The following is a 17,856-nucleotide window of genomic DNA, read 5'->3' on the forward strand; positions in this document are numbered from 1 at the left end:
ATTTTCTAAATGTCGACCAAAAACTATTGCAAAATGATGGCTTTTCCATTAAAGATACAATTTGTACAATCCACTGCTACAGGGCGCACGATCAAAACAATAACACTGACATAGATTAATGACGTTCTGAAGAAGCGTGGAATTATGGGTTCCCTTTCAGTCGGTCACTACGACGTCACGTCGTGACCGACGAATTGGGAACCGCTCCGCGGGTGACCTATCTACTTCGAGAAACTATAAAAACGCCAATGAACTTGGCATGCAGGTATTTGCATAATGCCGGCGCCGCCCCGCCAGGTGCGTATATAAGACGCAGGTGCACAATACCAAATTAGCTTTTATTGCTTCGAAGCCGCCAGACATCTGCTCTCGAGAAGCGTATACTGATCTTCGTAGATCCCTGTTCTTGGAGGAAAAAGATCTCAGCTTGCTGAAGTTGGTTGGGCAAAGACACCTCAGCGGAGGCTCGCAGTGTTTTCTCCACCCTTTCTCTCTCTCTCTCTCTCTCTCTCTCTCTCTTTTTTTAGGACTTGAGTTGAGTGAGTGCGTTTGCCTCTCCCTGTGTGTTTCACCAGCTCGCACAAAAGAGTGATTTCCCTAAAAGAGCAGCACGTTTGAGCTTTGTGTCTTTTTAAAGACAGTCACTCATTAGTGTCACGGTCGGGTGCGTCTTTTTAAAGATGGCATTCCACCCGTGCTCCGTTTCTGGATGCGGTGTGTTCATCGCTCCCCGGGATGGCCACGAGCGCTGTGTTTCGTGTCTGGGGCTCCAGCACGCAGAGGCAGCGTTGCGTGATAGTTCATGCTCCACTTGTGAGGGCATGACTATGGCGGATTTGCGGAGACGGGTGTCGTTTCTCCGGGAACGGCGCCCGCCTTCCAAGTCTGGTGCTGCTAAGGGCGCAGCTACCAAACTTGCGAAGGATGACCTCCGTATAACGGTGCTGGGTCGGTCTGCTGGTTCGTCCAGCAGCTCCTAGTGCCCTGATCCGTTGCCAGCGGAGGTCCCGATGGAGACGAGCGGCCCGTGTTCTACGGCAGGGGTTTTCAAACTTTTTGTGTGTGTGGACCACTATTTGTAATCAAGAATTTTCGCGGACCACCTCATAATACTTATTATAAAATATGTCTACACAAAGTCCTGAATTAATCTGCACATCAAAATAGGCTTACTAGCACTAAAACTATAACTGGTCATCACATCAGTACAACAGGTTTCTTAACCTTATATCATAATTATTTATATACATATTCTCAGTGTTGGGAAAGTTCACTTTCTACATGAACTAGTTTAGTTCACAGTTCACAAATTTTAAAATGAACTAGTTCAGTTCATAGTTCATATTTGAAAATGTTAAACTAGGTCACAGTTCCAAAAATGAACTAATTTATAGTTATTTTTTCCCATATTATTATTTTTAAATGATTGCCATTATAGCCCATATAGAACCACCACAGACAGCAATTATTTGATCAGTTTTAACACTGAAGCTAAATGCGTCAGATTTCATCTTCATGTCCAACTTTAAATCCTTATCCAACCAGGGTTTACATTAGCATTGACTGTCTTTTAATTTTTGTATTTGCTTACACATACCTTGAAAGGCTAGCTGGGTGGGGGTCGCACCCCGGGCGAGAAGAGCTGCGAGGCATTGCGTGTATGACAACTCGCAGGTATTGCACACCACACGTGCACGTTAAATAGCGTGAGCTTAGTCAAAGTCTATTTCAAGATCCGGAATATGCGTTAGCAGCCTATGTTAATCGTTAACGATTTAGGACAAATATGATGTTATTTAATGTTAAACTATTTGAGTTGCGCGGCAGGAATTCCACCAGCGTCTGTGTTGTTGTGTTGATGCATGCAGCGTGACTGGTGAACACCGAGTGGTGGCGGTGTTGCCAGATTGGGTGTTTTTTCCGCTACACATTAAGGCCTGTTTACAGTGTGTTTGAGTCGGGTTTTCGCCTGGAAGAATATACAAATCTGGCACCCTATTGAACGACGTTAAACTGAGAGAGCGTGCCGTTCACAGGCACCAGAATGAATGAGTTCACAGTAACGTTTATTTGGCAGCAGTACACGTTCGCCCAAAATATGAACGAGTTTGTATATTAAAATATACATATTCTTATTTTGCCTTTTCACGGACCACCTGCAGTACTCTCACGGACCACTAGTGGTCCGCGGACCACAGTTTGGGAATGGCTGTTCTACGGTGTCCTCGCGCTCTGTCGAGCCTCCACCGGACGCGATGTCCACCGTAACGTCGGAGGGGGGGTTGTCAGCCTCGGACGTCGATCCAGATCCGCTCCCGCCTTCGGGTCGGGTTGCGGGTCCTGCGTTCGACCCCGAGATGGCAGCCATGCTCGCTCGGGCGGCGGCGGCGGTCGGCTTGGAGTGGACTGAACCTCCCCCACCTGAACCGTCCCGCCTCGACGATTGGTACTTCGGGGGTGCCAGGGCTTCTCAGTCCTCGCCCCCGGTGCCCTTCTTCCCCGTGGTGCATGAAGAGCTGACGCGGTCGTGGAAAACCCCGTTTTCTTCACGTTTTTTTCCCCGCATCCTTCATGTCCGCCGTCGGGCGTGCGATGTCTACCCTGGTAGTCCAGGAACGCCATCTCTGGCTGTGTCTGGCGGACATGAAGGATGCTGATAAGACCCGGCTCCTGAATGCTCCGGTTTCCCAGACCGGCCTGTTCGGCGAGACGGTCGAGGAGTTTGCCCAGCAATTCTCCGCGGCCAAGAAGCAGACTGAGGCCATAGCTCAAATCATGCCGCGTCGGAAGCGTCCTGCGCCTGCCCCGTCCACGTCGGCGCCTCAGCCTGCTCCTCGCCGAGGGCGTCCTGTGGCGGCCGCCTCCGTTCCTCCCCGGGGCTCTTCTAAGAAGCGAGGAACCGGTCGCCAGCAGCCCGCCCCGCCCGCTCAGCCCGCTCCGAAGGGTGGAAAGAGGAGATCGAAGCGGCCCTGAGACGGGCGACCTAGAGATGGAGGGGATCGCTCTTCGGGAGATGGTGAAGGCACCACTCCCCCCACCGGAGGAGGGCCGGTTGGGGAATCTTTTGTTTCATTTTTCTGTTCCGCCGACTTTTCAGTTGGCACCCACAATTCCACAAAAAGAGCGAATTCCACTTCCATCTCTAGGTCTTCAGATGAGCGCCGGAGACATGAGCGGGCTCATAACCCCCCCTCGTTCTCCGACTCATCAGAGGAGTTCGAGAGCAACGCACGGGCTCATAACCCCATCGCGCTCTCTGACTTCTCAGGGGAGAGAAGACAATCACGGGCTCGTAACCCATCGTCTTCCTCCCCCTTCGCCAGAGGGTGCATCGAGTGGCGTGAGGTGTCTTCAGCAGAGCCTCCCTTACTCACCCACCCAGCAGCGGACTCAGGTGAGTGTTATCATGCACAACACTGCTGTCGGTGCGGCCAATACGTACACACCGGCGATCACCTCCGTTGCGCACGCCGCGGGTACACCGATCGTGCCTTTAGTCCCTCTCGCACGGTGTCTGGGGGCGTGGGAACAGCTTCCCAGCCCGTCGCGTTGGCTTTTACGCACGATTCGTCTCGGCTACGCGATCCAATTTGCCCGGCGTCCCCCCAAATTCTCCGCCGTTCGTTTCACTGCGGTGAGAGCTGCCGATGCGCACGTCCTCCGTGCGGAGATCGCTGTCCTACTGGCGAAGGACGCGATCAAGCCGGTCCCTCCAGCCGAGATGAGGTCGGGGTTTTACAGCCCTTACTTTATTGTACCCAAGAAAACCGGCGGCTTGCGACCGATCCTGGACCTGCGCTCGCTGAACCGTGCACTTCACAGAATGCCGTTCAAGATGCTGACGCCCAAGCGCATATTTCCATGCATTCGTCCAAACGATTGGTTCGCATCCATCGACCTGAAGGACGCGTACTTCCACGTATCGATTCTCCCCCGGCACAGGCCGTTTCTCCGCTTTGCGTTCGAGGGGCGAGCATACCAGTACAAAGTCCTCCCATTCGGGCTCTCTCTGTCTCCCCGTGTATTCACCAAAGTAGTGGAGGGGGCTTTAAAACCCCTGAGAGAGAAAGGTGTGCGCATTCTCGCGTATCTAGACGATTGGCTCATAATAGCTCAAACACGTCAGACGCTGTGCGATCACAGAGATTTAACTCTAAAACACCTCGCTCGTTTGGGTCTTCGGGTCAACTGGGAAAAGAGCAAGCTTTGCCCCGTGCAGAGAATCTCTTTTCTCGGGATGGAACTGGACTCGATCGATTTGACAGCTCGTCTAACAGAAGCGCGTGTACAGTCGATTCTGACTTGCCTGAATACATTCAAGAGCAAGAGCGCGATCCCGCTGAAACAATTTCAGAAGCTCCTGGGGCATATGGCAGCAGCCGCAGCTGTAACTCCGCTCGGACTGCTTCATATGCGACCGCTTCAGCATTGGCTTCACGATCGAGTCCCGAGGAGAGCGTGGCTGCGCGGCATTCACTGTGTTATCATTACACCTGCGTGTCGTCGCACTTTCACTCCGTGGTCAGACCGTGCGTTTCTCCGAGCCGGTGTGCCTCTGAGACAGGTCTCCAGGCATGCAATAGTATGCACAGATGCTTCGGACACAGGGTGGGGGGCCACGTACGATGGGCTTGCGGCTTCGGGGGTCTGGACGGCACCCCAGCTGCATTGGCACATAAATTGCCGAGAAATGTGGGCTGTATATCTTGCGCTCGTCCGTTTCAGCAACGAGTTACAGGGCAAAGATGTATTAGTTCGCACAGACAACACTGCGACCGTGGCGTACATCAATCATCAAGGCGGTTTACACTCGCGTCACCTGTCGCATCTCGCCCGTCATCTCCTCACTTGGAGTCAGAAGAATTTGAGGTCTCTTCGTGCCATTTACATCCCGGGCACGCTCAATGGAGAGGCGGATGCGCTCTCTCGGGCTGCGCATCCCGGCGAATGGCGACTCCACCCCATTGCGGTTCAGCAGATTTGGAGACGTTTCGGCAAAGCGCAAATAGATCTGTTTGCTTCCCCAGAGACGACCCATTGTCGCCTGTTCTATTCACTAGCCGACGACTCGCTCGGCGTGGATGCATTGGCACACAGCTGGCCGCGAAACATGCCCAAATACGCGTTCCCTCCGGTGAGCCTCATTTCGCAAACCCTATGCAAAATCCGGGAGGACGAGGAGAGCGTGCTGTTGGTGGCACCGTATTGGACAACCAGGAGTTGGTTTCCAGAACTCTCTCTCCTCGCGACAGCCCCTCCTTGGAAGATTCCCCTGAGGAAGGACCTTCTTTCTCAACAAGAGGGCACATTATGGCACCCGCGCCCCGACCTGTGGAACCTCCATGTGTGGTCTCTGGACGGGGCACGGAGGATTTGAGTGATTTACCGCAAGAGGTATCTAACACTATTGCTGCAGCGCGAGGGCCGTCTACGAGACAGGCTTACGCGCTTAAATGGAACCTGTTTGTCGACTGGTGTTCTTCCCAAAGTGAAAACCCCCGAGAATGCCCGATTAGTGTTGTGCTTTTGTATCTCCAGCGTCGTTTGGAGAATAGGCTGTCACCATCCACTATTAAGGTCGATATCGCTGCGATATCAGCTCATCATTCACCCGTAAACGGTAGGACAGTGGGTCAGCACGACCTGGTCATTAGATTTCTTAGAGGCGCTCGAAGACTGAATCCTTCGCGTCCTCCCTCTATTCCTCCGTGGGACCTGTCCTTGGTGCTGAAATCACTCCAGGAAGCCCCATTTGAGCCTCTGCATAGTGTGAGTGTTACATTTCTTACTATGAAGACATTAACTCTCCTCGCTTTGGCTTCTGTTAAGAGGATAGGGGATATTCATGCATTTTCGGTCGACGATTCGTGCCTCCAGTTCGGGCCGGCTGCATCCAGCGTAACACTGAGACCCCGGCCCGGCTTTGTGCCCAAAGTTCCCACCACTCCTTTCAGAGATCAAGTGGTGAACCTGCAAGCGCTGCCTTTGGAGCAGGCAGACCCAGCCACGGCTTTGTTATGCCCTGTTCGTGCACTACGTGTGTATATAGACAGGACGCAAAGCTTTAGGACCTCAGATCAGCTCTTTGTTTGTTACGGTGGTCAGCAGAAAGGAAAAGCTGTCACAAAGCAGAGGATGTCACATTGGATTGTGGATACTATAGCCCTTGCATATCAAAAGCAGAATGTGCCTTGTCCGTTTAATTTACGTGCCCACTCTACACGCAGTGTGGCATCATCTTGGGCACTGGCTTGCGGATCCTCGCTAACAGATATTTGTAGAGCTGCAGGCTGGGCGACACCTAATACGTTCACAAGATTCTATAGTGTTCGTGTCGAACCGGTTTCCACTCGGGTTCTTTCTACTAACTAGTTAAGAATGCCGAGGGTCGGCTCGTGTGTCGGCTTGGAGCCTCTATTTTGGTGCTGCACATCTGCACCAATATGGAAGGCCATCGGGGCAAAAAGTCTCAAAAACTGTTTTTGCCTCTCCTCCACCGCCCTGATAGCTGGTGTTGCGGAGCATCCGCTGTCAACCTATCACTGATGTATTCTCTGTAAACCTGTGTAGGCTAGGCGTCCACATTTGTCCCCTACGTGGGGTTCATTTGTGTGTATACTCCGTGGGGTACTAATCCTCCACGTTTTCCTTAGCAGAGCCTGCTCTGCATCTCTCTGCATACTATGTTTTGTTCAGAGACTTTTTATGAGCAACATATTGGTTGTTTCATATTTTGTGTCATCCATTCAACCTTCTTAGGGGATGGCTTCCGCAGTGTTCTAGCTCCGCTCAGTTTAGACGCTTCCCCAGTTCGCTGCTTCACTATCGTGGGTTAAGGAACAGGTAGTGACCGGCCTTCTGCATTTCGCCTTAGGTTCCGCCCCTTATGTGGAGGGCGGAGGGCTTTTACAGACACTGGAAGGGTTCAGCTGCAGTGGCGTTTTGGTAGGGATTCCCAATTCGTCGGTCACGACGTGACGTCGTAGTGACCGACTGAAAGGGAACGTCTCGGTTACGTATGTAACCCTCGTTCCCTGAAGGAAGGGAATGGAGACGTCACGTCCCGTCGCCACAGTTTGCTGTTCCATTGCTGTTTTCAGGCCGGGCACTGTTGCTCGGCTTCTCAGCAATAATATAGCTAATTTGGTATTGTGCATCTGCGTCTTATATACGCACCTGGCGGGGCGGCGCCGGCATTATGCAAATACCTGCATGCCAAGTTCATTGGCGTTTTTATAGTTTCTCGAAGTAGATAGGTCACCCGCGGAGCGGTTCCCAATTCGTCGGTCACGACGTGACGTCTCCGTTCCCTTCCTTCAGGGAACGAGGGTTACATACGTAACCGAGACGATTTGTTGTCTTTAACTCAATCGCTGATGGCCATCAATCAGACGGGAACGAGAAATCATGTTAAGGGGTGAGGTAATTAAATTTTATAAATGTTGCATTTGATGACATCATTTTATTTCATTATGTAAGGTTTCATGTAATGTTCAAAAAAAATTTATGCAAAAAATTACTGTTTCCATTGGGCACGGAATTTCAATCTGCACAGTTTGAAGGGAAATAAAAATGCAGCTAGAGATAAAAATACAGTGAGAGCAATTTGGAAGTCAGCTGCTCTCTTTCGAGTTGCTCTCACTGCATTTTAATGGCATCTGCATGTTTGTCTGTGTGACACCATATGAAGTCGAACAGACTCGTTGCTATAGTTTTTGGCATGACAACAAAATTAAGTTTTAGTTTGGTTATTGGAAACGCCATCATTTTGCAATATGTTTTTTTTTTTGACATTTAGAAAAAAAACACTAAATATTTGCATGAATATTTAATTAAAGTGCAGCTATCTGTTACTTACCAAATTGTTGGACCTTGAATTCACGCACTGCAGGATTTTTCTCATCACCTTTGTAATACGCCGTTATCTTCCAAACACCGTGTCTGGAGAGATATTTAAGTGCAATTTATGCAATTGTCATTCATAAGACAAAACAGTAGATACAATTTTTCCTTAAATATAACTTTTTTAATAAATTATGATTCTTAACTTCAATAACTATCATTTTCCTTGCCTTTGTGCAGAATAGTTTGTGTTTATATCATACAGGAATTTTTAGATCATGTTAACACAAGTGTGTGTTATTAAATTTAACTTTAAATGTATATAAAAAAAATAATGGTTTACTTTATTACTTCACTAAAGTTTAACCAGGTTTTTGTGTATGAAGAGCATTATAACTGATAACTCCACTGCCCAATGAAAGAGCGGATATGTTTCATGGTGCACAAAAACATGCAAACAGTTTATAAAGTGTGAGTTTGAATTTTAAAATTGAACATGAATTTTAATTCGAAGCATTGTAACTATACGATAGAAAATAAAACAAATTACTTTGAAACATCAGGAATATGAAAACTGTTTTGCCGAATGCCATAAACTTTGTAAATATTTTTCTTGATTCTGTTTCCATCAGCATTCTGTTGGAGAAGCAGTCACAAAGACAACAGTTATTTTATATATCAAAGTCAAATCAAAGTTACTGATTTTGAGGTTTGGACAAAGTAATAGATGTGCTTTCTCACTTACAAATACAGACACATAAATGTAGTCTGATTTTGGCCGCATGGAGTGATCCAAAGCGAAGATCCTATACTTAACTGGAAAACACAAATCATGTTTTCAATATACAATACTAATAGCATCAGTCTAACACAATCTCATGGCGGTTCGTATGTATTTTACGAGATGGCTAATTCGAATGAATTTGTACCACCACACTTTCAATCCTGTGACGTTGGGACTAGAGGTGGTAGGGGTGGGGTTTCATTGCTATTTAATCATAATCACATTTAGAAATAATAAAGTTTTAGGTGATAGTTTTTCGCCAAAACTCAACAACCTACAATACGTGACCTGGACCTGTTTTTAAGGTGCATGGGTATTTTTGAAGCAAAAGCCAAAAATGTATGTGTATGGGGCAAAAATATTGATTATTTTCTTTTATGCCAAAAATCATTAGATATCATGTTCCATGAAGATATTTTGTAAATTTCCTACCATAAATATATCAAAACTTTATTTTGTGAGTGGATGCAGTTGCTAATGACTTCATTTAGACAACTTTAAAAGCGATTTTCTCAATATTTTGATTTTTTTTGGCACCCTCATGTTCCAGATGTTCAAGTTGTATCTCGGACAAATGTCATCCTATCCTTTCTTAATACAATTGCCCCTTATGACTGGTTTAGTGGTCCAGGGTCACATATTAAACTAGATGAATAACTATTGCAAATGGACTGGGTGTCAGACATGCTACTGTATTTATTGTTTGCATTACATATCTTAAATGACCAATAGGTCAACAGAATGTACTTGCATACATGCATCTGATTCAGGTTAAACAGATATCAGTCAGGTTAATAATGGCATGAAAATGAGTAAATAAAAGCATAATTTTCAGTTTCAAGTGCTGTGACAGGATCAATGGGGCAAATAAAGAACAAGTAAAAATCTTAATAGTTTTGATTTTTTCCCCACAATGGATATTTCAGTACTGGAGTAAACACGGTCACACTGAACATACCCATTCCACGTCCTGTCCCTTTCTCTGAAGGGTTGTATATAGGCTGGTCTGTCTGAATGAAGATGTAGCCACTATGTTGAGAGACCAGGACCCGGGTTTTTCGCGTCTCACCTCCGACTTCACAAGCCAAATTGAGGTAGGGAGGCTGGTCATTGATCCATTTCAGATTTGAAGGCTGGTCTGCAAATATCTTTAAGAAAAAAGAAAAGATGATGTATTTTCAACATTGTGTGTGTAAGACTGTGCATATATGATGTTTATATTAAAGATGTTATATATTTTAATTTATTGGGGTAAGAACAATATCCTGCTAACTTTAAAGTAAATTACATGTACAGCTTCATTTTTCCATATTTAATTTACCTCTAACTCCATTGTCTCAATCTGTCCATTGTTGTTGATTGTTTTGCTTTGCCTTGCTGACATTGGAGTACGCCCCTCAGTTTCTAACCGACAGGACACAGGCCTCCCGTGCAATGTCTTTCCCACCTGAATCGATATGCGTTCTTTCACCCCAACGTGAAAAACACTCGGAGCTGTAATTAGAAATCTGACACACAATTTTATTTCATTTATAAATAGCCTACTTAAGTTTTAACTCTTTCCCTGCCAGTGTTTTTTTTTAAACATTTTTCATGATTTTCACAAAAGTTTAATGCCTTCCAGAAAATGTTCTTCTTTAAATATATAAACATACAATATAATAAACGAAAGAACAGTCCCTCTGCTTTCAAACAAACAAAAAACTTTCATCCTACCTTCATTAGTTCTCTTTTTATCACCTGTCAAATATGGGTAGGTTTTTTCAAAAACACCAAATTTTGAGCAAAAGATAATTGAATTTTTGTGAAGGATTTTTGATAGAGATCAGATGCAGAGCGATCCTTAAAACTTACACAGACATGCAGCTGTTTGCCCTGGGGCATTATTTCCGTGTTTTATACGTTTATCCACCTGGTGGATAATAGCGGTATTGCGGAAAGCCTAAAATCCTCATCATTGGCAGGTTTCTGAGTCCCAATTCGCATACTATCTGTCCTAAATAGTATGCAAAACTAGAATTAGTACGTCCCAAATCGTAGTATGTTGAAATGAGCATCCCAAAGATACCCGGATGGTCTACTATTTCCGGTTAGAATTTGAAGTGCAGATCAATGCACACTCTAACGGCTAATATTGCCCACAACCCATTGCATGCAGGAGGGAGGAGCTTAACCACACTGACTTATTTGTAGTAATACTGTGGATTTACAAATTTTAACTTTATTAGTCCAACCAAAGAAACATGGTTACTGCACTTTTACTATATTAAAAGCATGGTTCATTTTCATCGGGGTATTTTTGAGATATATACATAAGTATAAAATACGTTAAACAATAGTTATACTATAAACTTTAAAATAAGTAGCTTTCGTTACACACATTGCACATGAACGTCAGAACCAGCCACCTCCCAAACGACCTGCTTTTGTTTCTACAATGACGCCCTGCTTCACTCCATAACTTGGTAGAACACATTGTAAAATGTATTGTGAAAAAAAAAACTCTGAGAAAAAAGGATGGGAATCTTAAATTAAATTATATTGGACATAGAAGTGAACTTATAAGAATGAATGAAATATTGTTAACAGTGGTGGTGTGCATAACTAGGCAACCAAGTTTTCGTTCACGTTGCATGACGTCATCGAAGTACAGTATGTCCCAGAACGTGCATACTCTTTTGCTACACACTCAAAAGTACGTACATTTTGCTCACAAAAACAGTACATACTTTTAGGTCGTAGTATAAGTAGGCGAATTGGGACTCAGCAGTTTTCTCATAATTGACGAGTTAACTCGTCAATGGCGGGGAAAGAGTTAAACTTATTTGTTTAGTGTATAGCACCCAAGAGGTGTTGTTGAACGTTTGACCCAACTGTATAACTAAATTTATATTTATGGCATTGTTACAATAATACATACAGTACATGTGTGGTCTGTTTTCCAGACAGCTTTGTCTCAATCAGCTCCCTGTCATGTACACAGGTTCGGCATTATGAAGGACCCTAGCTCACTTCACTAAAAAATGCTGGGTTATTTTTTAACCCAGGGCTGGCTCCCTATTGGACAGAACACACTGCTGGGTTAAAATGACCCAACTGCTGGGTGGTTTTAAACCATTTGCTGGGTTATTTTCAAGCAACCATTTCGAAACAACCCAGCAGTTTGGTCATTTTAACCCAGCAGTGTGTTCTGTCCAATAGCGACCCAGCTCTGGGTTAAAAACAACCCAGCATTTTTTAGAGTGAAGCACGTTGCGAGAATTCACAGCTGTTATTCATCAACAACCGCCAAACCAACAGCTCTCTGACTTAATTTTTAAGAATATTATGGAAACACATTCATTGCTTTCATTACTGCCCTTAAAATGTCCGACTCCGTGATCAGTGCCCTGACTAACAAGGGTTTAAATTCCAAGACTAAAAAGCATGTTTACTGATAAGGATCACTGTGCCGTACACGGCACACCCGCTCCCTTGCACGTGAGGCTGCATAGACGTCATTGATTGTAACTTTGAAGCATTAAATCTTCAAAATATACAGTCATGCGGCACATCGTTTGAAAGCTTAGACTCTCGGGATTCCATTAAGTGCACACAAAGCATAATATGATTTATAGCTGTCAAAAAACTGTAATCTAGTTGTTAGTTACCTGAACCGGGCGGCACCAATTTAGGATATTTACTTACCTTCAAAATCTTCCTTTTATCGTGTTTTTGAAATTGTCCAAAACAAATCGTTCATAAATCCCTAAAAGTCCAAGGAAATGGAATATCCAAGCCTTTTCATCCAAAACGATTTGTTCGCCTCACAATTTTGACTTACTGACCAAATTACGATATAAATACAGTAAACAATTAGTTCACTACGGACATTCGTTCGACTCTCACTTTTCATTCACGATTTATAATGATATATTCAAGTCAAATGTCACGTTTATTGTGCAACGTCTGAGGAACAAATACGCCCCCTTGTGGAATTTCAGCCGTTCCATAAGAGGCTACATGTAAACAGCTTGCACTGCTCTTAAAGGGACACTTCACCCATTTGCATTAAGCTATTGAGAGTGAGGAGTCACGTGCCGATTTGGGCGGGGTCCGCGCCGATCGGCCAAGACGGTAGGAGAAGCTATCAGTTGCCAGGGGCAACTTCACAGAGACGCGACTCTTTTAATTTATTATTTCAGCAGGACAGAGACGATCTACAAATACGATAAAGAAAATGAATAAAGCAATGCAAAAAATAAGGCGAAAGAAAAGAAACCTTACAGGAACAAGCTCACAAACAGCATTGTACTGGCAAAGGTAACTTAAGTTTCTTCACTTGCGTTTAGTGTATTGTAATTAAGTTACATTGCATTTAGCAGACACTTCTTGACCAAAATGACAAAGTAATTAACTGCGACGGGTTCTAAACACTAGGTTGTAACGAGATGTTCAATATACACAAACGTTTCCAACACTTTACTTGAAGGGGTGTGCATAAGACTGACATAAAACCTTCATAATTATTTATGACATGACACATGTCATGATGAATACAAATGAGGTTTTATGCATGTTTATGACAACTGTTATTAAGTGTCATTCGTTCAATTATGAAATTTTTAATGCAAATATGCCATTGTTTGAGATGTCTTTGTTATGCATGGTGTCTCCATTTCGGTAACCTAAAAAAACTGTATTCCAGTGTTCCAATGTTTTTCATATGTATTGTGTGAGGTGCTGGAGCAGTTTTTAACGCAGCAGTTACTGCCAGGCATGGTAAAACAGTGTAGAATTGCGAAAAACCTCATCTACTACCGAGCTAAAAACACACGTAAACAATCATGTTCTGCCGCTGGAATCCTGCCAACATGGCGGAGAGGGGGAGGGGCTCTGTACCATGACAACAACGCCTCACTCTCAATAGTTAGAACCTCAGTCATGTTTTTGAATGGTCATGCATAAATTTCTCAGTTGTCGCTGAGACAGGAGAAATACAGATTTCAGTGTTGCACTTCCTTCTTTCAATGATGTAAAAATCTTCATTTTTGCATCAATGAAAGAAGGAAGTCCAATATCTTTGTTTAGGGAGTGAGATTACAAACACCCCTTTTCTCGGTCAAATAGGCACCAAATTCTAAATGTATGTTACATTTCACCTACAAATATAACATACTTTCAATAAAGATTAATGTTTTTTTTACGGGTGAAATGCTCCTTTAAAATATATTCAGTGCTATTATGTTATCTCAAGATGCACACCAGAAATGTTTTTAAAATTTTTAAATATGTTTTTAAAAGCTACATAAATGTCATAATACTGTATAATTAAGAGATGGCTGAATCGAAACCTTGTCTGGAATCCACCCAACAATAATTTTAAGTCAATATGTAAAAGCAGTTCTGAGATGTTGAATTGGTGTGTACCATATCCAATGACATTGTTATTAGATTGACAGTGTTATGAATAATATATACCAGTGGTGTAGCAAGTCAGTCCCGGGCCCAAATGCAAAAAAATGTACGGGCCCCCTTAAGCCAAAGCCCCCCCAACCTTGCCCGTTGGCACTGTTAACTGTGGCGCGCAGGTCTGTTAACAACATAAACTTTTAATAAGGTATTCAAATATTTTTACTTTACTTTTTTACTTTAAAGGGTAGATTTAAATAAAGAAAAACGAAATGTTCTGGGTAGTTTTTGACTCGTGACTAACTTCTCCGCCTTCTCTTTTCTCTTTAAGGCCCCACTTTTATGTTTATATTTGTCCATCCTTAATGTTCATGTAGATAGCCGCTATAGTAACCTCTCACACTGTGTTTTCTTTTTTTTTTTTTGGCGGGGAGATGCGATGCGTCATGTACAAAAATGATGGCGTAGTAGATTACGGCAGCCACGGAGTGCAAAAAAAAGAATAACGCAAACAAGAAATAACGGAGAAATTAGACATTATGGAGAAATAAGAAATCACTACACATGATATGCATGCAATATATATCTATTGCGGCCACAAATAGAAATTTAATTGAACAAAAAAATAATTAAAAGCTGGGGCGGGCCCAGGGCTGGGTCCCCTATTGGCCCTGGCCCATTTGCACGTGCATAGCCTGCATGCCCAGACGCTACGCCACTGATATATGTATTTTCTTTTACATAGCACATTAGCAGTTCTGAAAAACTAAGAATATAAAAGTTCAAAGCTACAGTTTGAAATGTATTATCATACAGTATATGTCAAGCTTAAGATTTTGAATACACGCACGACAAACCAATGGTTCATTCTTGGATATTACAGTGCAGTTTATAAACATGTAAATCATACAGATGTGCTCTTAGACCTCACAGCTTAAAGATACCATAAAGATGATTACCTGTTAGCATGAACAACACAACTCATCCACACCAGCAGACAAAGTAGAGGACCTATCTGTACATCCATAGTGAGCTTGTGTGTCTGTAAGCCCTATGTGAGGAGTATGGCATGCAAGCAGATTTTGTTCACTCAACTCTGCTGTGCAAATGTTGCACAACTGAGATAATGTTTTGGTGCGGATCAAGGGGTTCTTTAATTGCACAACCAGGGTCTGGGCTTTCTCATTGGATAGACATTTGAAGTGTCTTCTCCAAAATCATGTGCCTGAAAGGAAATACAAAAAAACAGATGGATTACTGGATTAACTTGGCTCAATTTAAATAATAATAAATTAAATAATTAACTTGTTTTGTACTTATATGTACTTTGTAACTATTGTACAAGTCAATGTTTTTTCGTTTGGTTTTGGAATTACACAATCTAGGTCACTGGACTTTTCAAAGTCATGCAGTTTTAAATGAAATTCAGATAATACATTTTTATGATTTTTTGTCAACCCCCTCTTTTGAACCCCCCCAAAAAAGTCATATCAAACTAAAATTAGATACAGTTCATGAAGCCTTTGCACTAAAAGCATAAGTTTGGTATCATTTCAAAGACACTAGTATATTGGAAAGACTGAATTATTTTTTTATGATAATGAAAACACTAGTTATGAAAGTCTAAAAAATAAATTTCTAATAACTTTACAAAATACATTTGATACATCTTTATCAAAAACTTATCGAAATTGTCCCTAAAATAATCTAGAAATGCACTGCAGCTAAACTCCCTGTTGTGATTCAAATCTGAAGATGATATCTTTAAAACTCTGAATTTTATGAAAGGTTTTTAAAACTATGTCATGAGGTATTTTTTAGAGAAATATCAGAAATGCTAACATTTGTTTACTCACATCTTTGCATTGCATTCTTTGAATGTATTGTTCCATTATTTAGTGTGTCAGACAGACTGACCCATTTAGTAAGAATGTCAAGGGAAATAAACATTCACACCTGTTGAAACGAATTATGACCATCTATATCATTCTTTTGTAATATTATAATTACTGACAATGATCTATTCACTGTGTTTTAATTTGATTTGATTTGATTTGTTTATTTGCACATTTAAAATACAACTTTAATAAATCCATAAAAGGAAACAACAGAAAAAAAGCAAAAAAAAAAAGAATACCGTACGGGAGAGAGTAAGAAGAGCCTAAGGTCTTATAAAACCACCTCCCCGAAATCTCATTAAATTAAATATTACATGATAAAACAAGACAATACAATCAATACATAAATCATTTTAATATAACAAATTTACAAAATAAACTTTTTTGTATATTAACATTTTTTTTCAATTCTTTTTTAAAAGATCCCTCTTTATTTGATTAAATGTTTCACTTCACCTTCTTTGACTTTGTTTCAAATGACTTTCTTCCGAAACAAAACATTTCAATGAGCTTTACCATTCAAAATCATTCCTAAAACCTATTTTTTGTATCTATAACACAACGCAAGTGCATATTAGCTTAGCTTAGCACACCATCAAAACCAGAGGCGGCCTTAAGCATCTGGGGGCCTGTTTCAATAATTAATAAGGGGCCCTACCCACATAAAACATAATAGAGCAAAAAAGGAAAAGATTCCTGTTGGTTTGCATCAATGTTATATTATTTTATTACGTGTCTGACTGACACTGAACCGAACTTATAAATAACGATGGGCTCTGCGTTTTTTCAGCACCGTAGACAGCTCACCTGGCGCCAGGCGTAGATTTCACCTGAGCTCTTTTTAGAAATCTACCCTTATGTGTTAGAGTGCTGAGAATGCACTGATGAGTTCATCTTTGTCACCTGGTGCTCAATTGAAATCTGAGCGAGAGCGGACGGCATCTATGTAGTTCAATATTAGGTTATAAGATAGTTTAAATAATGTGATGCGAGAGCAAAACAAGACAATTCCCCATCCACTGTAAAAAAATCACCCCTTGTTTATCTAAAGTTTTTGGTCATTATGTTCATTTAATGGAACATTGTGTGAATGTTGCGTTAGAGGAAAATGCAGTCATGCACAAAATATATTAAAGGCAGTCAGTACATGCACACAGATGTTATACACATATTTTTAATACAAAGAAATACTGCATTAAGATTAGTATTAGCTTAGCCAGCAGCCATATCACCCTGTAGCCCAAGACAGCTTGCCCACTGAAGCTAAGCAGGGCTGAGCCTGGTCAGTACTTGGATGGGAGACCACCTGGGAAAACCAGGTTGCTGCTGGTAGAGGTGTTAGTGAGACCAGCAGGGGGTGCTCACCCTGTGGTTTGTGTGGGTCCTAACACCCCAGTATGATGGGGACACTATACTGTCATAAAGCACCGTCCTTCGGATGAGATGTTAAACCGAAGTCCTGACTCTCTGTGGTCATTAAAAATCTGAGGATGTCCTTCGAAAAGAGTAGGGTTGTATCCTGGCCCAACTTGTCCATTGGCCTACTAATCATACTAATTGGCTATCACTCTATCTCCTCTCCACTAATAAGCTGGTGTGTGGTGGGCGTTCTGGCGCAATATGGCTGCCGTCGCATCATCCAGGTGGATTCTGCACATTGGTGGTGGTTGAGGAGATTCCCCCATTCATATGTAAAGCGCTTTGAGTACTGAGAAAAGCGCTATATAAATGTAAGGATTTATTATTAGTATGAAAATCCAATCATATTATTATATTAAAAACCTAGAATCACTCCTGCACAGCCAAGCCTGATGAGAGACAGCATGGTCGAATTCCGCTTAAACTCTCACCCCAGATAAAATGGAAAATGACATTGTTTTCATTGCTCTATTCTCCAAGTATATGTTAGCGGTCACACAATGAGACACAATTGCGCAACTC

General features: G+C 42.8%; 1 protein-coding gene and 1 pseudogene across 1 annotated transcript in view; one reads left to right on the forward strand and one right to left on the reverse strand.

Moving 5' to 3' along the window:
- c4b (complement C4B (Chido/Rodgers blood group)) overlaps nucleotides 1-15,133 on the reverse strand; it is a 47,111-nt gene extending 31,978 nt beyond the window's left edge. Inside the window, exons 1-6 of the mRNA XM_065261290.2 lie at nucleotides 14,977-15,133; nucleotides 9,948-10,134; nucleotides 9,585-9,774; nucleotides 8,588-8,658; nucleotides 8,393-8,478; nucleotides 7,859-7,941 (exon numbers count right to left, since the gene is read on the reverse strand). Of these exons, the coding sequence (XP_065117362.1) occupies nucleotides 7,859-7,941; nucleotides 8,393-8,478; nucleotides 8,588-8,658; nucleotides 9,585-9,774; nucleotides 9,948-10,134; nucleotides 14,977-15,044 (685 nt within the window). The 5' untranslated portion in view covers nucleotides 15,045-15,133. The remainder of the gene's footprint in view (nucleotides 1-7,858; nucleotides 7,942-8,392; nucleotides 8,479-8,587; nucleotides 8,659-9,584; nucleotides 9,775-9,947; nucleotides 10,135-14,976) is intronic.
- A 1,997-nt stretch (nucleotides 15,134-17,130) lies between these two features.
- On the forward strand, nucleotides 17,131-17,247 carry LOC135743611 (5S ribosomal RNA; annotated as a pseudogene).
- The last annotated feature ends 609 nt before the right edge of the window (nucleotides 17,248-17,856 follow it).

The sequence above is a fragment of the Paramisgurnus dabryanus genome, chromosome 13 (genome assembly GCF_030506205.2).
Source record: "Paramisgurnus dabryanus chromosome 13, PD_genome_1.1, whole genome shotgun sequence".
Lineage (NCBI taxonomy): Eukaryota > Metazoa > Chordata > Actinopteri > Cypriniformes > Cobitidae > Paramisgurnus > Paramisgurnus dabryanus.